The sequence below is a fragment of the Mus caroli genome, chromosome 15, assembly GCF_900094665.2.
Source record: "Mus caroli chromosome 15, CAROLI_EIJ_v1.1, whole genome shotgun sequence".
In the NCBI taxonomy this organism is placed as follows: domain Eukaryota; kingdom Metazoa; phylum Chordata; class Mammalia; order Rodentia; family Muridae; genus Mus; species Mus caroli.
The window spans coordinates 53,061,822-53,081,508 of record NC_034584.1 but is presented as its reverse complement, the minus strand read 5'-3'; the positions used below and the strand labels follow the sequence as shown (position 1 = coordinate 53,081,508).

At 46.1% G+C, this 19,687-nt stretch overlaps 1 protein-coding gene across 10 annotated transcripts in view; it reads left to right on the top strand.

Annotated features, from left to right (window-relative positions):
• Mtss1 (MTSS I-BAR domain containing 1) overlaps window positions 1–19,687 on the top strand; it is a 138,664-nt gene that overhangs the window by 24,135 nt on the left and 94,842 nt on the right. For all 10 annotated transcript variants that reach the window (XM_029469535.1, XM_021182752.2, XM_021182751.2 and 7 more), the window contains exon 3: window positions 2,594–2,667. In XM_029469535.1, the coding sequence (XP_029325395.1) occupies window positions 2,594–2,667 (74 nt within the window). The remainder of the gene's footprint in view (window positions 1–2,593; window positions 2,668–19,687) is intronic.

The following is a 19,687-nucleotide window of genomic DNA, read 5'->3' as shown; positions in this document are numbered from 1 at the left end:
GCTGCGCAATCCTAGGTTTACTAGATGCCACGGAGATAGATGAGCCCATATGGCCTAGTGTGCCTGTCCCATCACCACGTGCTGTGATGGATGAGATGATCACATGCTGCAGCCCCACCCTTTATGAAGTCAGTGTGGGAAGAGATACGGCTGCGTTTGGTGGCTACCCCGGGAAGCATGGGACACCCGAGAACGACTATCTGGATAATCCTCGATGGCGAAATTTGGGGGAGTGGCTGGCTGGTGTTGAGTCGGATGAGAGGGCAGAGCAGTGGAGTGGGGAGTAGGGGTGTTCTTGGAAAAAGAGCCACCTGGGTGACAGGCAGACAAGGGAGGGTGACTTGTCGTTTCTGAGCCCGTGCCAGGGCGTACCAGAGGTTGCTGCTCAGAGCTCTTGCCTAGAGGTACGTGGCCCAGCATAGGAGGTACATGGCTTCCTCATGTAGCACAGAAGAACTGGGCAAGAGCACATGGGGTTCCTTTAGCTTTAGCTATGGAAGGGTGGTATTTGCAGCCTTTTATATGACCCCCAAGTAGACATTGGACCCTGGCTATGAACCTTCTCCAGTTACCGGGTCCTTGACAGTCTCCTCGATTTCTGAGCTTATTGGGTTATGTCTGGGTCTTCTGAAGGGCTCACCAGCCTTCGGTCATGGGGCTACCCTGGTCTGCTGGCCATTTCTCATCTGCTGTGCCTATCACACGTAGGTTAGCATCCCTCTGGTAGGAAGCAAGTCTCCCCCTGAACTAAAGCATTTACCTTTCTGCTTCCTTTTCTTGTCCAGCCTCTGATTGTGTGATGGGCTTTCAGTGTGGGCCTGGAGAAAGATTGTTCTCCTGGCCTTTAGCTGGCGAGAGTCGTGGGACCTGAATTGCTGAGCTCACTGCCAGCCTTGAACATAGAAAGTAAAAGTCAAGGTAGACTTTAAAGTACCTGCTCCCCCTCCCTCCATCTAGGTCTTCTGAGATCAGGGCACATTTCTTTATCATTTTATCAAACTGAGGGTTTAATGTTGTGTCCTGGAGAAAGGCTGCGGTTACCACCGCAGACGCAGCACATCTGTCTATCTTGGAGTGTTTAAGCCGAATCATCCCACTAGCTCTTGGTGGTTCCCTATTTACTGTGTGCTCAAGTAAAGGGCCAAGATGTCCTTTGTGCTGCCAGAAAGTGCAGTGTGACAGTCATGAAGAGCTCCTAAGTCCTCAAAATTGACCAGTGTCTTAATTGGCTGTAGAAGTCTACTCCAGTGACTGTAATGGGCAAGGCTTGTCCACAGCTGGCCCATAAAATAGGGTTGATTGGCATTGAGTTGAGTGAGAGTAAATAAATCAAGCCAGCTTGTCAGATATTCATCATAAGTCAGAATGAGCTATTTATAAGTCTCAGGATGTTTGATAGAGATAACTTTTTCAATGTTTGCAGTTGATGTCAACACTTTAAAAAAATATGCGTGAAATGTGTGCACATGTGTGTGTGTGTGTGAGAGAGAGAGGGGGGAGGGGGGAGGGAGGAAGAGAGAGGAGAGGGAGGGACTATTGTTTAAAATTGAGCAGAATATATTCTTGATCTGTTAGAAACTCTCAGACCTGATTTTGAAATTTGGCTGAAAGGACCTCCTAGAAACCTCTTGTTCCACAGACACTGTTGCCGTGTTTAAGACAGACCATTTCTTTCTCTATATTCCGAACTCTAGTCTCGAGGCTTTATTCTTCTTGTAGTGACTTTACCTTCGTAGGAGGAAGGTTCAGTAGAGACTGGAGACATGTCATAAACACTGGAAGACTGCAGCAGTCTTCGAATTTGGTTTGAAGTCCTTGCCTGGTAGGGGACTTTCGTTGGTTTGTCATGGATGGGATACTGGTCATTCCTCAGTTCGTGATGTTGTCGGTCATCGAGTGCCCAGTGCATCCAGCTGGTTGTGCTTACGGGCATGGCTAAGGATGAAGGAAGATTGCCAAGGCAGGAACTAGCCTTAGTTCTCCCCAGTGTTGCTTTTAGGACTTGAGAAGATGCCTCTGAGAGAGCATCCTGTGTCTGAACAAAGCAAAACCCAGGGTTTTAGTCTTGTATGGTTGAAGAATTAGGGAGCAAGGCTGTACCTAGCTAGCACCCTGTGTTTGCAGTGGGTTGAGCTGGGCCTTGAGTCACAGTGGCAGGTCATCAGTCACTCTGGTATGAACCAGTGATCTCTAAAATGTCTTTTGACTTGTGACCTCAGTTTTCCTTTTTCTTTTTTGGCAGTGAAATGTTGATCTTTCTGCTCTCCAAGATTTGGTTCCCTGCCAGTTCACGTGCACATAAATTACTTTCCTACTCTCAAGCTGATGTCACCTGTGCTGTCTATACTTGAACGATACTTTCTTCTTTGGGATAGAAACCCCTCCCTTTTATTTCTTTGCTTAAAGTTTCGCTTGGTAGCTTCCACAGTCAGGCCTCCTTTGGGGTTGAGTGCTAGGGAGAGAACGCTATCTCCCGCTACCTCTCGTCTCTGGAGGGTTCTGCTTGCTGCGTAGCGGAGGCTTTAGCCCAAGAGCTGAGATGAATTTGCCAGGGAGACATTCCTCACGCTTTTGTTATCTGTTTGCATTTCAGGACAACAGTAGTAGCAGCAGCTGCCTTCTTGGACGCCTTTCAGAAAGTGGCTGACATGGCCACCAACACACGTGGTGAGCAGATGGGAGGCTGCCTTCCAGCACTGACTGGATCCAGCACGTGGGCTCTCTCTCTCCCCCCGGGCGGCTTCCCGAGAAGATACGGCTCGAGTTATCAGAGCCTGGCTGACTCACAGTTTTCATATATTTTTAACTCCGTGGGGTTGCACACATTAGAAGTTGCAACTAGTTCCCCAGATAGTGAAGTGTGTGTGAAGACTAGACAAGAAAGGAGGGGAGTCACTGTTCCTTCATGAGGCAGCTTGCTGTGGGTGTAACTAGAGGGATACGCTCAGTATAGAGCCTTGAGCTGCACCTTTGTCTTGCTGTGACCCCTCCAGCAGGTTGCCTTAGGCTCTCCCATGGAGAGAACCTCCCGGAACGGGAAGTCCTGGAGATGATGATGTGGCTACTGTCCTGGGTTCTCATCAAACAAGGAATCCTTTTAAGATAGGCACAGTATCTTGAGAGCTGTAACTGTCTCTCTGTCCCTAGTCTTCGGCTGCAGACCCTGTGAACAAGAGACAGAGTCCCTGATGATACCCCATAAGACAGAGCCTAATTGATATTTAAAATATGTTTATGAAAGCAGTAACCAGAAGGTGAAATCTTTTGAAAAGATTTCATGGTTTCAGAGAATCCCAGGGATATTCGTGACATGTGAGAGGTGCCAGGAGAAAGTGGATACATATAGGCCCACTTCCTCTCAGTCCCATACAGCCACTCTGCCTGCTCCTTGTCTAGTCATGCTGGGCTCCCTCGTTACCTGCATAGCTGTGAACCTGCTCTAACTTTGAGTGTTTAGGGCAAAGCTGAGACTCCTTCCCAGTACCCCCAGTGGTCCATCACAACCGACGGTGGGCACTTATTAAATATTCATAGATCGAGACTCCAGCTCCTCTTGTTGCAGGACTGTCACGGGACCACAAGAGCCAGTATGCCTCCCCTCTGTCCCCAAAAGGCACACCGTTTGAGTAGGGAGACTGAGATGTGTAAATAAAGAGTGCCTGTGCAGAAATAGTATGTGTGGTAAGGTAATAGCTGAAGCTCACAGCACCAGGGGAATATGGGAAAGCGAGCAATTAACCCGGCGCCAGGGAATCAGGGACATTTTCCCAGGGGAAGTACCATTTCTCCTCCTTTCTGAGACGCCACCCGCATCCCAAAACATTCCCATGGAAATACGACCGTGGCGTCAAGCATCAGACTTTCTTAACCTGGTTTGTCTGTGTGGTGAAGGTACTAACTAACCCATGTAATTTTGAAATGCCTTTAAAATGACTTAACTTAGATGTACCTGTTGTAGAACCTTGGGGAACTTGGATTCTAAAGGAACTTAACATGCAAACCGATGTTTGCTGTTGTGAAAATGTGACTGACTATCCATCCGTGTGGTGTCTCTCCTTCCCCCCTCAGCCGTGTCTGGAACTGTTAGTCATACATGTGTTATTTACTTTGTGCAAGTGCCGTGGTGTGTGTGGAGGCCAGAAGCCAGCTTGCAGGAGTTGGTTCTCTTGTTTCTAACGAGTGGGTCCCATCTTTGGCAGCAGCCGAAATTACCTGCTGAGCCTTCTCTTTTTTGAGACAGTCTTAAGTAGCCAAGACTGAGTGCCTTTGAAGGCATCTGAGGATGGCCTTGAACTTCCGGTCTTCCTGCTTCTGCCTCCTGGGTGCTGGGATGACCACTGAGAGCCTCCTGCCCAGCGTGGGATTACATTCTCAAGGATCTAGAATTCAGAGCATGTTTTTAGATTTTCCTGTTAAATTACTGGGTGGGTCCTAAAGGAGCAGCAGGAAGGGTGACCCCGATTGTCCATAATTTCCTGTGGGAAGAACCTGAGGTTTTGAAGAGGCTACTCCCAGAGTGCCTCTTGGGGGGTTTGGGGGGGGAATGGAGGGCCTGGAAATTCTCATGCTTCCAGGGGAGGTGAAACGGCAACTGTTGGAAGAGAAGCAGGAAGAGGCTCTCAGTGGAGGTAATGGGTCAGAGCCAGGCTTGGGGGCTGGGGAGGTGGGGATGTCTGCGGCTGTCGGCCTGTGTGTCACTGTGAACAGACTCCTGTGTGATGTATCTTTAACATTTGGTTTCAGGTTGTTTTTGCAGTACAGTTTGTTTAGAATCCAAAGTGTGGTTGCTTTCTTTGATTGGATGTGGGAACCCGTATGCCTTAAAGAATATATGGCCGATAGGAGCTGTTTCCATGGTGATGATATGAGAAACTTGGAAGTACTCCTTATTCCAACAATTTAGTTAAAAAAAAATTGTACTCTTTACAAAAAAAAATCTATAAACTGCATTTAGCCTTGCCCCTCTTAGAGATTAGGTTTAGTGTCCTTTGTAATCATTTTTGTCACCCTCAGTGTGTATGTGATTCTGCATAAGCTTCCTCAGATGGCCACCCCTGGGAAATGTTGAAGCCCCTTGGCTTCTGCTCCACACTACGGTACCGATACCATTCCTCGCCGGCGCCTGTAGATGTGCCTCGCTGTGTCTAGTAGACAAATGGACTTCCAGTGCCTGGATAGAGCAAGTTCTAATTATTATTCTGTGGCTGGATTTGTATCTTCCCTAGGTATTTGCCATTACAGGCTGTGGTGCGGGCAATGCTTGTACATCTATAAATGTCTGGTGTGTGTGTGTGTGTGTGTGTGTGTGTGTGTGTGTGTGTCTCATCTTATTTTTGTATGTGCTTAGTATGTATGTACATATTTATGTATACCGGCCGGTATGCCTGTGGCTGTGCCTCATATGAAGGTCAGAGGTCAATGTCAGGTGTCTTCCTCCCACACTGAGCCTAGATCTCATCATTTCAGCCTGTCTTTCTGGCTGGTGACTCTCTAGGGTCCGCCTGTCTTTGCCTGTGTCCCAGTTCTAGCCTTAGAGGTGCCTGACACCACACTCTGGTTTGTATGGATGCTGGGATCCAAACACAGGTAGGTCCTCATGGTTGGGCGGCAGTGCTGGCTCTCCAGACGAGTGACCTAGCTTAGTGGTCTGTGTGTCACCACGGGCAGGATGAGTGTGTAGAAGGCTGTTCACGTGTGAGCTTCAGGGGCGCTCAGAGCCGTTTACTGTGCTGAAAGAGTATCTCCCAGGCTGCCTCTTTTGCTCAGAGACTTTATTTAGATGTAGTGCTTAAGCATCTCTCTAGTTAGAAGTTGGTAAAAGAGAGTTACCACTGCTCCCCTCCCTTCCTGTTTTCCTCTGCCCTCCCTTCCCCTCCACCCTCTTCTCCCCCAACCCCTGTCTTTCTCTTCCTCCTTTGTCTTCTTTAGTTTTTTGAGATACAATCTATGCCATCTACTGTGACCTTACTATGAGGTAGCACAGCAGAGTGTCACATCTCTGTCTAACTGTCTTAGTACCATTTGCCTTTCCCCATCAGCCTTCCTTGCTGTTCTCCTCAGCCCCCCCTCCCGTAACCACCATTCTATGTCCAATTTCTCCCTCCCTCCCTCCCTCCCTCCCTTAAGATTTATTTATTTATTTTATGTATATGAGTACACTGTAGCTGTCTTCAGACCTACCAGAAAAGGGCATCAGATCCCATGATAGATGGTTGTGAGCCACCATGTGGTTTCTGGGAATTGAACTTGGGACCTCTGGAAGAGCAATCAGTGCTCTTAACTGCTGAGCCATCTCTCCAGCCCTGAGTTCAGGACCATTGAATATCCGTACCATATTTCCCCCGTATTGGCTGACAGTGTCCATTTCTTGACCGTTGAGAACTGTACTGCTATAAATAGCTACAGATGTGTCTTCCACATGCAATTTCCTTCCCTTTAAATATTACTCAGGGGGCCTTGCTAGATCATATGCTAGCTCTATTTTTAATATTTGAGGAACCTCTGTGGTCCTCCAAGTGACTGTACTAATTTATGTTTCTACATATACAGGGAAGAGTTCCTCTCTCTGCATCTCTGTCAGCGTTGCTTTTTGTCTTCTCCTCTCCTCTCCTCTCCTCTCCTCTCCTCTCCTCTCCTCTCCTCAATTTTAACTAGGTTTCTGGTTTCAGAATATTCACATTTTTGTGTTATTTCTCAAAGGAAAGAGCTCTGAAAGGTTTGTTGTTATTCTCACGAGGTGTTTTAGCATGAGTTATGAACAAAATTTATGAAAATCTTCCACAAGTAGTTACTATGTGGATAAAAATCAATCTTTTCCTAATATGCTTACCTTGTTTACAATATTGAAATCTGGACTCTATTTTGATACTGTTTTTCTAAATAAAATCATATAACTTGACTATTCTCATATATATATTGATTATATATATAATATATACATATACAATGTGTATCATGAAATGATGGAATTTGAGTTTATTGGCAATAGGCACAATTCTGTGTGTCTAGTTTATACTCTGGAATTAACATCTTATTTATGTAAAATCTAAACATGCTCTCTTTCTTCAGATTCACTGGCCACAAAAAAATTAGATGGTAGGTATTAACTGTCTTTGATTTTTGTGGCTGTTTCAGGAGTATGTGTTTGTCAGGGTCAGTTACTTACAGACCGAGGAAAAAGAAGTAAGGGGAGCAAATAGAACGCTTCTCAGTAATTGGGCTGGGGAGAGCATCTGCACACTTGGGAGTGCTGTCTGATCCAGGCGCCCGCCCACTGTGTGCAGCCTCTCAGGACTGCTCCTCACAACATTGTTTGCTTAGGTCAGCAAGGGCCTTTAAGAGCACAGTGCTGAGTGACTTGGTTTTGCATGTTTTTGCGTGCCACTGTAAATTGTTTTTGCATGTTTTTGCGTGCCACTGTAAATATGTTTACATCTTTGAAAACCCATCCTGGGAATGTGCAGATGATGATGTGCCAGGACCACTCAAAGGATCTCAAGGTTTTCAGGAGGAAAGAAATGGGCTCTAGGCAAACTAGAGCATGTCTAAAAGTGAGCATGGCTTTAATAGTGAAAATCATGATTGCTAACGTCCTTTGACTGCGTCCTGTGAGCTGGACTCTGTTCTGAGTGTTTTAGAGTTGTCTCTTCTTTGTTATTGGTGATCCTTCCCATGACCCACATTGGATGCCTGGAGTGTATACTTTCTCACATACATACATACACACACACACACACACACACACACACACACACACACGATAAGGTTTATTGTATAAATCAGGCACAATGAGATTAACAACATCTAATCGTGAGATCAGTTACAATACGACAATAAAAACTACTTGAGACTTAGGAATTGTTTATTTCTATAATTTTACATTCAATGTTTTGGATCATGGTTGATTGGGTAATGGGTAGAGCTGGGTAAGAGGGCCCAGAGTCTTGCTCTTAAAGCACCATGTGATGAAAATCTCAAGGGTCAGACTCAAACAGGTCGTGTGCGGACACTGATGCAGGTCACGTGGCCAGTGAACTGGAGCCCCTCCCCTAACCTGGACGGGAACCAGTAAGTTAGGATCCCTTATGTAAGGAGCTCTGGCCTTAGCATGTGCTTATATTTGCGTTTAAAGTGACTTCATCCCAACGGCATTAAAAACCCCAGTTCATGCAAAAAAAAAAAAACCCTGGTAGGGAGCTGGGATGTCTGGGTTTGACTTTTGGCTGTTTAACTGTGTAACCCCAAGTTTTAATTTCCTCACTGTAAAAAGAACTGGTGTGTGTGTGTGTGTGTGTGTGTGTGTGTGTGTTCCCGAGATAAGACCAGCAAACCTTCCTTCTTTCACTCATTTTCCATGGTATTAAACACTGCGTGTAAGTCTTGTTAAATCCGCTACAGATGAGGTTGGGTGGGGTAAATTCCCTTTCCTAATTTGTCTTCAGCACTTCTGCTTTTATTCCAGAGAGAACAAAAGAGAGGAAACGGCGTTAATCAGATGAAGATGGAGGGCGGGAGCAAGAAACCTGGGTGCATTTGGAGATGGGCATTTGGGCAGGATTGAGTTGTGGGACTCGCCCTGCAGTTGGAGTTGTGTGTGGTGGGGCAGGTGGAGCTGGGACCAAGTGCCTGTGGGGATGTGTGCTTTCACCAGTGACTTAGGCCTCCAAGGCCGGTGAGGAGATCTGTCTGGCTTAGGTTCCGTCACGCGACCTTGCTGCTTTAGAAGGTGTCTGAACCTCAGTGGACGGTGCACACCTTTAGGTTGTGTTTGTTAAATGTCACGCATCTGCACTTTCTGGGCATGAACCGTTGTCCCTGAAGATGTGTGTGTTCAGGTTCAGTCTTGAGGGCTGTGGTGGACAATCCGGTGGGACTCCGGAATCTGTTTAAAAGCTTCCTAGGAGACTTTGTTTCCTGGTGTGGTTCATTTATGCCGTCTGCCCATAACCCACCCATGGCGTCTCCACCCACAGAGAAGCTCCCTAGAGCATTAGGACATCTGGTCCCTCTGCTTGTGCATCTCCCAGCCTTCACGGGGCCCTCTGTATGTGCTCAGGATCTTCCTGAGTTGTTTGAGTCCCATGGCCTCAAGGGCACATGCTGCTGTTGTTGCCTTCCAGTCACCGTTGTCCCCACAGACCGTGAAAGCTCCAGCCGACCACCACCTGTGTTGTCCACCTTTATGGGGAGCCCTGAGTCTTAAACGATCATTTATGAGCTTCTGACACTGACTGTTGTACAAATGAGTGACTCTACACAACAGCTCCCCCACCCCCTCCACTCAAGGGCCTTGGTGGGTCCTGACAAAGATGCTGGAGTCTTGGGCATGGGAGCCTGCTGGGTTGGACATCTGGACAGAGTGCACTTGAGAGTTCAGAATTTGAATGTTGGTGACCCCTCTCTTAGGGTTCCAGTGTGTCTTCATATTTCACTGTAGCAGGAAGTCCCCTGCCCCCATGAGGAGGTCATGGTCCAGGGGAGGTGGCCACCTGCACTTGGCTGGTTGGGGGAAGGGAGGGACTCTTCCTTTGCTGCCAGATGGTGCTAGGAAACTTCCGAGCTCCAGCCAGGCTGCTCTTGTTTACCCCAGAGTTTTACTTTAACCAGATTGTTTGATTGAGATTCTAGTAGCCTTTAACTTCTGGATGACTGTAGCAGTCCACTCTAGAACTTTCTTGTTTGTAATTAGAGCCACGTGATGACTGTGTACAAAGTACTTTAGCTTCAAACTGGAGGGGGAAAAAGTTAAAAAATAAAAAAGTCCCTTTTGCAGGCTCAGCACTGAATATTAAAAAAAATTCTTGAGATACTATTAAAGGAATGTGTTCATATTCATTCATAAAACACAAAAGGTTTAAAACTGCCTTCAGCTAACCTGTAGCTAAACCTGTGGCCACTGTGGGAAGCTGGCCTTAGGCCATTTCTTCATTGGTTATTTTCAGGCACAGGGGAGAACTCTGGAGTATTTGAGAAACAGGTTCAATGCTAATTTCTCCTTAGGAGGCAAACTTAGCCAGTCAACAGACTCACGGCTAGCACATTTTTCTTGCAGTCTTCATGTGTCTATTTCTTGCACATCGTAGGTGTCTAGGGAACGGTCGTTGATTTGCAGAAATATTTATGACGTCAGTGCACTGCACAGTTTGCTCACAGAAGGATGGGCTGGCTTAGTGCTCAGGTCTCTAATGGAAGGGATGAGGAGGGTGTGTGTGTGTGTGTCGGTGGGTGTGTGTCGGTGTGTGTGTTGATGGGTGTGTGTCGGTGTGTGTGTGTGTGTTGGTGGGTGTGTGTGTGTGTAGGAACACTAGGTTAAGATGCTTTGGAAGACACTATGGAGTTTGGTTTTGCTGTCTTAAACTTGACCACTCAGTTATGGTTCACTTGAGTTACACATGTGGGTATAAGGCGGAAGAACAAAGCTATAAAAAAAAAAATAAGAATTTTCACTCAATATTTAGTGAAAGAGGAAACAAGCTGGGCAAAGTCAAAACAGGTTTGTGTTATTTATTTATATTTTTCTCTCTCATGTTCTTTTTGTGTTGTTTGTTTGCTCTTATTTTAAATTGAAGTCCCCTGTGCTAGGACTTGATGGGTCCATGATGTCACTATAGTAGCTGACATAGGGATACTGGCCTCTTAGTCTAGGCAGGCTTGTCTGTGCAGGAGAATTTCTTTGATGGTAGGAATACTCTGTGTGTGTGTGTGTGTGTGTGTGTGNGNGNGAGAGAGAGAGAGAGAGAGAGAGAGAGAGAGAGAGAGAGAGAGAGAGAGAACGAATGAATATATTCAATATGGTAGTCACTGAATATGGTAGGCAACATGTCTGAGAACTAATTTTTTTTTCTGTCTTTTGCTTTCAAGACAGGGTCCCTCTGTATAGCCCTGACTGTCCTGGAACTCCAGGATGGCCTTAAACTCACAGAGCTCAGCCTGCCTCTGCCTCCTGAGTGCTGGGATTGAAGACATGTACCACCATGTCTAGATGCATAATTGAATTTTTAACTTAAACTTTTTTAGTGAAGGCTGGCAAGAAGGCTCAGTGGGTAACGGTGCTAACTACTAAGACTGACATCCTGAGTTCAGTTCCTGTAATTCACGTGGTAAAAGGAGAGAACTTCTGGCCACGGGCTGTTCACTGGCTTCGATACTTAAGCCCATGCCTGCACCCCGCCCTTAAAGCAACCAACAAACCAACAAATAAATGTGATACAAAAATGAAGTGAGTTTTAAACAGCCTTGTGAGCTCACGGCTCCCATCACGCAGTCGAGGTTGTGAAGGTGCCTGTGCCTGCAGGGGATGGCTCCTTTAGTTTTCTGGTATGTGTCAGGAGCCACCTAATGGATGCCATCTTAGTAGATATATTCAGAGGTTACCGTGTGGCTTGGGCTGTCAGATGCTAAGGTCAGTTCTAGCCTTTGCTTCCCAGCCATTCAGTGGGTTAGATGTGGGCAAGCATATGTGGGCAGTGGGGGGACTAGGGAGAGAGAATCATGTAAACACTGTACCCCAACTCTCTGTCTTTCTGGTCATCTCTCTAGCTCTCTGACTTTATGAAACAATGGTCTAACCTCAGCTATCTAAGAACTATGGAGAACTTCTTGCTTCTGCTTCCTAAATGCTGGGATTACAGGCACACACCACCATACCTGACTCTGCACCCCTCCCCGCTTTGGAGACAGGGTTTCTCAGTGTAGACCCAGTTGTCCTGGAATTCACTCTGTAGACCAGGCAGTTCGAATCTCTCTCAAACTCAGATTCATCTGCTTCTGCCTCCTGAGTGCTGGGATTAAAGGTGTGTGCCTGGCTTTCCCCACTTTTAACATTACCCATTTTAACGTTACCCATACGTCCATTGTTGTGTTGAAGGATTCTGTTTCATTTTGTTAAAATACAGGCTAAGCATCTCTCACTGCTTTGTGAATCTGAAATCCAAAATGCCCTCAAGCCTTTTTGAGTGAATACGATACCACAGTAGGAAATTTCACATTACAAAAATTCCTTTCGTGTTCAAGATGATTAAAAATAAAGTTACCTTGAGACCATGTATAGATTGTATATGAGACAAACGGATATTGTGTTTAGATGGGGGTCTCGCCTAAGCTTGGAGAAGAAAAATCAGCAACCCCAAATTCTTCCGGCTCTAAGCATTCCTGTCCCTGTGACCGGGGACAGATGTACAGTGCTGAGAGTGCTGTTTAGGGAAGAAGTGGCCCAGCTGCTTCCAGATGCGTAAGGGAGGCCGGCTTCTTAGCAGGTGAGCCTCGGCCTGCCATCTGGTCCAGGCACAGGAGGATTTCTGTGACCCAGAGGATGGTGGTTTCTGAAAGATGACGGATCTAGAATACGGAGGCTGGCAGTGTGCATCCGTGATACCGAGTTCTGTAAAAATGCCCTGCAGTCACCTTTGCTACCTGGATGAGAAGTAGGCACGCCATCACATCTGTATGTATTGGCCAATCCTAACTACCGCTGAGTCACAGGGACATGAAGACTAACTTCAGTGCTCCATCATAGCAAACAAACACCCTTTTGTCGATTGGACTTTCTAGCTCTAATCCTTTGAATGCATTGGTTGTCAGATGAAGGAAGAACTGAGAGTTCGGACTTAACACTCAAGAGTCCTGTCTAAAACTCAGACCTCTTCTAGGGTGGCCAGCTTCCATCCCCAGCCAGTCTTTCCTGTGTTGATAGCGTGTGTTGAACACGACTTGGGCTTCATGAACCTTTGTCTGACCCTCACACCATCCTTATTTCGTGTGTGTGTGTGTGTGTATATATGTGTGCATGTACATATATGTTTTATAGTAAGTATTGCTATACATGCAGTTTACATAAAGTGTGAGCTATGCCTCTGTATAAAGTATGTGTGAAAATCTTATACAGGTTGTTGCTATTTATATAATAGCTAAAAACCTGTGACCATTAATAAGTAAACACAGATTCAAGATAAATTCCCCAGATCCTAAGCCTTGCTGTCCAAACTCTTTAGAGCAGAGACTGCAGAGTCTGCCATGGTGCCAGGCTCCCTGTCATCCCCACAGGTGCACTTTCCTATTGTCTTCCTGGAGTTGATGATTTCCCATGATTCCTGGAGCCATTTTGACTCATCAGCACAGTGTGTTAAGTTTTTCTTTTTTCTGCTCCTTACATTCTATGAAATCCAGAATTGGCGTTGAATTTGGACAGTAGGAGATGATATTTGACTTTTGACATTTTTAGAAATCACATTATACACAAAGATTTAAAAGATCAAAATAAGTTTATTATGCTTTTATATATATATATGTATATATATATATATATATATATATATATAAATGAATCTTAAATTTTTGTACAGCCATTTGTGGTTGATGAGTTCGGAGGTGGTTAATTATTTGATTATTCCGGAAGGTGAATGTGTATATTCTGGAAAGCAGTTAACAGTGCATGTCTGGCAGTCTGGTGGCAGCCCCTTTACCCTCCCCCTCTGAACTTTTCCCCATCCTAAGTAGGTGGCTGACAGCAGCACCTGGTCTTGTTCCACACGTGGCCCTTTATTATCGATCCTTGGTTGGGAAGTAACAGATGCCAGAGACACAATGTTCATTGTGGTTAACCAGTGTCAGCCTGGTTAGTGTTTGGCTTTGAACCCTGTCTTCCTGGAATAGCGCTTGAGAGAGCAGTGGTCTCTTATTCTGTCTATCACCTGAAATCTTACTCTCATCTTACCAAAGCATATGATGGCTGGCAACCAGGCTTGTGTTCTGGTCTCCTTGTGGACAGCATTAGCACTAACCATGAGAAAGAAGCATTTGCCGTTCAGTGCTGTCTGCTGACTCCCTGGGAGTGTTTATCCAGGTGACACCTGTTAGGATGTGACTTTGGTCATTGTAGGGTTGGTGACTTAAGGACATTGGTCTCTGCTGCAGTGGAGAGGAAGAAGGAAGGTCTGCATTTGGAAACGATGCGTGGCTTTCTGGATGACCGACTCCAGTCTGTGCAGCATGGCTATCTGTGTTAGGCAGTTTACATAATGAAATAGTTTATCAACTGGTGTCCTTCCAGCTTACAGGGCCCTGAGCTTCTAGGAGATTGGCTCTGAACAGAGACCACTGCCTGCCTTCTGTCTCATCCTTTCCATTCCAGCTCTCTAACAAGCTTTTCCTCGGAACCACCCCACTTAAGGGCCTTTATAGCCACTGCCTGTTGAAACACTGGCTAATGCTCGTGGAAGAATGTACTTGCTGTAGTTCATGCAGATGAGGTGTGGTATTTTCTGTACGGTAGTGCTTTCTTGGAAAAGTCATTAGTCCCAGAGACATCAGCTTGATTCGGTTTGGACCCTGCCCATCTCGGATAAAAATAACAACTTAGGAGATAAAGTCGAACTTGAAGCGTCTTGATGTTGTGCCGCCATCTTTCTAGTTGAGTCTTTTCTCCCATAATATATGGCTTCCTTGTCCTATCCTCTAAAGGTCCAGCTCAAAACAACCCCCCCACACACCCCCAAAAAAGACTTGACAACTCAAAGTCTTTTATCCCGTTTAATTTGTGGGTGTGTGGTTTATTTGTGTGCTGTGGAGGAGCATGCTATGGTGCACAACTGGAGTTCAGTGGGCATTCACTGGCGTTCTCCTTCATACCACATGGGCCCCAGGGAACAAACTGCAGGCGGTCAGGCTGGGCAGCGAGCTTTGTCACCCACTGAGCCAACTCACCAGCCCATCATTTTTTTAAAAAAAAATTTAAAAAATATTTCTTAGCAAAATAATGTGGCCCACATGCATGCTAGGTACCTGTGGAGGTCAGAAGAGGTCCTTGGGACCCCTGGAACTGGAGTTAGAGATAGATGCTTGTGAACCACTGTGTGGGCGCTAGGAGTGGAACCCAAGTCCTCTTCAAGAGCCACAAGCACTTTTAAACTCTGAGCCATCTTACCCAGCCTCCCATGATTTTTTTTTTTTTAATTGAACCTAGAGCCTTATCATACTCTATTGATCTTTTAAGGGAAATTTGATTGAAATGTTCAAATTATTGATAGTTTGAAGTAAAATTTAGTTGGAGGTTGTGCGTTTTAAGCCTGTCTGTGCTTCCATTACTCCCCCCCATCCCCCATCTCTTCCTTCCTGGAGAAATAGGGTCTCATGTGGATCCCAGGCTATCCTCAAACTCACCATGCAGCCAAGGAGAGGACCTTAACCTCTTAATCCCCCTCTGTCCTGAGTGCTGGGATTTCTGGTGTCTCATTAATATGCTCCCAGGAACGGAACCCAGGGACTCTACCACCTAAGCTACATCCACAGCCCTTCAAACCTTCATAGTGCCCAGTGTGCGCTTTGCAGGGGAAGCAGCGAGTCTTAGCAGTGAAATCGCTTGCCACAGGCTAATGCGGAAGAAGAGGTGGAGACTGCGGCAGCTCTTGCCTCGTCAGTACCAACTCACTAAGTAGTTGTTTGCTTTGCCTGGTTGGTTTCATGGTGAGGGTGTGCAAGAGGGAAGTGACAAGGGCTGTGGAAAGATATCTGCCCTCTGGTTTTCCATGACTGTGACTTAGGAACCCCCACCACTACCACCACACACACACTGTTTATAAGGAATTCTTGGTCATCTGGTGTTACAAAGCAGTTTTCTGCTTTCATCCATACCCTTTTTTTTTTTTTTTAATGGGAGCAATTTTTGTTTTAATTTAGCCTTTTCGGAGGGGGAAAGACAATTTTTGCTTATCTTTTATTCAGTTATAGTTGAGATAAGCTTATTAACAGTAAGAATAGTATGTCTCTTCTGTTTGCATTGCACTTAGTACAATCACACAGAGAGAGAGAGAGAGAGAGAGAGAGAGAGAGAGACAGAGACAGAGACAGAGAGAGACAGAGAGGGAGAAAGAGAGAGGTTCCCTAATGTTTACATTCACCATGGAACTCTTCATTCTAATAAAAGACAGGGTTCTAGAAATCTGCAGCACTTCCTGCTGTGTGTGGCAAGGCCTAGGGACCTAGGTTACCATGGAAACTAATATCCAGCCACTGGATGGCACTTCCGTTTAGACCTGCATTGGAGTGCATTTCACAGTTCAGTACAATGGTGCTTCTTCCTCCCCTTAAAATAAGGGAAGGGGGAGGGGGAGGTTATTAAAAAAAGATGAACAAACCCCACTGGTCTGCTGAGGCAAAAAGTAACCCTTCACACACCCCGTTAACGCACTTAACACCGTCCTTTGAACTGCTGTGGGGCCGTTTCCCAGAGGTAGCCAGGGATACCTGATCTAGTACAAAAAAATGGTGGAGGGGGTCATGATGATCCCGCTCCCTCTGTGGTGCTCCGACAGGAGGACTGACCCTGGCACTGACCTGCCGACTCGACTCCAGCTGGTTCTGCCTCAGTCTGTGCCAGAAGGGCTTGGTGGCAGACAAAGGATGTGGCCAGCCTGAGCTTCCAGCCTGACCCCCAGCCCCCAACCTCTCAGAATCGTCTTAGGGCCCAGGCTCTCGCACCAGGATCTCAGCCCTTGATCTGTGATTTTTGTCATGTGATCGCCATCTGTGCTGTGGAAAGGCAGATGCTAATTAGGAGAGCGGCATTTCATTTGGATGATGTGGTGTAAACCCAAGTTCCTTGTCCTGGAACTGGAGGGAGTAATGGGCTGTGTAAATATAACCCTTGACCTCCCAGGACCGGTGGCTCTCCTGGACTCTAGATCCAGGTGGGTTTATGGAGTTGGGGGAGGGGTCTGTGTGGAAGATGACAGTGACCCAGGTGCCTTTGCCCTTCTGCTGACTCCTGGCAGTGACTGAAGAAGACGGAGTTTCATCCTAGCTCAGGTAGAAGCCTATTGCTCGGGCATCCTTTTGGCCTTTCCAAATGAGTTTGTATAAAGCAGAAATCAGGGAGTCGATGTCTTCTAGAAACAGGTGCCTGGGGCCTTTGCCATCACAGATGGTAAGAGTCTGGCCAGCCTCGGCTTTGAGCCTTTACCACAGGTCTTGAACCTGGATGATTCTTACTACCTGATCTGATCTAATCTGACCTAATCTGTAGATGAGGAAACTGGCTGGGTGGTGTTCAAAACAGCATCGCCACACAGTTGTGTAGCTGCACAGTTTGGAGGGTTTGGGTCCCTGGGGTATTTTGGCCCTCTGTTCTTTCCATCCTTGGGATCAGTCATACAGAACCGTTTAATTAAGACTTTAGATCAGGGGTTCTCGTCGAGTTCAAGGCTGGTGACTTCAGGCGAGCTCATTCTTTGTGATGAGCTAGCCTGTGCCTTATTCTGCCTTCAGGTTGATAAGTAAGAAAAGGCCTCTAACCAGTGCTAGGTGTCTCTTGAGCTGAAAAACACTAAACTGGACTTTAAAAAAAAAAGAATTATTTATTTTATGTCTATGAGTACACTGTAGCTGTCTTCAGACACAGCAGAAGAGAGCATCAGATCCCATTATAGATTGTTGTGAGCCACCATGTGGTTGCTGGGAATTGAACTTAGGACTTCTGGAAGAACAGTCAATGCTCTTAACCACTGAGCCATCTCTCCAGCCCCTAAACTGATTCTTTTCAGTGTTACTATTAGGCACTTTAATGGAAGAAAGGCTATGACTTTTTCAAAGCAGTTGCAGGCTGGTTGGATCTTTGTGCTAGACTTGTTTTTTTTTTTTTCACATTTTATTCATTTGATTTTTTGTTTGTTTGTGTTTTGGGGAGTGGGGAGGCATGCTACAGCATGCATGTTTAGGGTGCATGTTTAGGTAAGAGGGCAAATTAAGGGAGTCACTTAACTCCTTCTATCAAGTGGGTCCTTCCTGGGGCTCCAACTCGGATTGTCAGACTTGGTGGGAGGTGTCTTCACCTGCTGAGCAACCTTGCTGGCTCTTCAAGCAGGGTTTTCAGTTGTGCATAGCTAAGTTATGATTTTAGAATTTTGACAAGCCTAGGCCATATTGCACCCGAGAAGCCACTAGAGTCAAAATTCCACATCACACTAATAACAACCACTTGCTCTAACACGTAAAGCATTGAATGATGTGACAGCGGTGACAGAGGATGAAGAATGCAGGGTGGCTTAAATGACCCCCGTGGCTCATGTGTTTGAAGGCTTGGTCCCCTGTTGGTGGAACTGTTTGGGAAGGATTGGGAGCCTTCGTTGGAGAAGGTGTGTCACTGGGAGGGGGGGCTTTGAGATTTCAAAAGACTCAAGCCATTCCTAGTGCCTTCTCTCTGCCTCATGACTGTGGATCAAGATGTGAGCTCTCAGCTGCTGGTGACACCACACCTCTGTTCTGTTGTCATGGACCCTTTGAACTGCAAGTTTAATTAAATATTTCGTTTTATAAGTTGCCTTGGTCACAGTGTTTCTGCACAGCAATAGAAACATAAACTAAGACAGAATGCTTGACCACTGAGGCCATGGAGCCGTCTTCCTGACGTAGCCTGGTTGGCGACTGCTCCCGGCCTCTCCTCCTTCCTCACTAGGTGGCCATGGATGTGAGTCCATTCTGACACACCTAAGTTTGTTGTTCATGAGATGACTATGGGTTGGCCATGCCTACCTGTCAAGGTGACCATAGAACCAAGGTCTCGAATGTGAAAGAATTTCATAACTGGTCAAGCTTGAACTGCTCTGACTATAGAGATTGGTGTCCTCCTGGCTTCTCTTTGTTTTTTGTTTTGTTTTGTTTTTTTTTTTGTTTTATTATCCCATTCTGCCTTGCCTGCCCTGGCTCTTCTCCAGCTTCTGTGTGCACGGCAGGTCCTGTTTTATGTCTCCCAGCCCCTGACTGACTTGGACATTTGTGAATTCCCCCTCGATTCTGTGGGCTACATTGCTGTTATGTTTATGATCTTTCCAGTTTGTAATATACAGCTTATAGTTATCATAAATAAATATTTACATATTTTAAGTGGGATAACGATCTAGTTAATGGTATTCGTGGTCAGATCCAGGTCCTGCACGGTGATGTGAGTGGATCTGGATGTTGTGTTTGCCTCCCTCAAGTGTGGTTGTTCGGGTCTCCGTCAGTCCATGCCTCACCCCTCCAGACTCTCCACCCTCAGACTCCTCTCTGGGTTCTCATTTGATGCTCCTTTCTCTGTGAGACCTTTCCCCCTAAAGAGTCCAGCGGTCTCCTGCCAGCTCCATTGAAACCTAGGCTTTCCTGTCACATCGCTGTCCTGATATCCTGGGTTCTGTCACTAGTCCCAGCGCCGTTTCAAGGTGAGAACTTACCCATTAAACAATAGCAACACAGCCGCATTCTCTTTCTTTTTATTGTAAGTGAATTAATATAATGTAACATTCACCACTTTAAGGCAAATGGCTCAGTAGTACTTACTCTGGTCTGGTTTCATTTCCTCCGACAAAGCCGTGAACACATGATGACGAAGGCTCTGGTGGCAGTGTAATGCTTACAGTTTCATGAATGTGCTTCATGCCGCAGACTGGTACCCTTCAGGGTGGTAAGAGATCAGTTTTGGGGCATGTATTTTGTCACATACAAAAGCTCAGACCGCGAGCAGGCATTTCTTTTTCCTGCCGTTTCCCTAACTTGGAGCCCAGTTTGTGCTTCAGACATCCCTCATTTTGCCCCTGGTTCATAACCTAGTTGCTGAATGAAACTCGATTTCTGAATAAGCACACAGAATACCAGGTTTCTCTATGGTATTTCCATCTGTCCTTTACGATGAGCAAATGAAGTGGGTTTTGCTTTTACATTT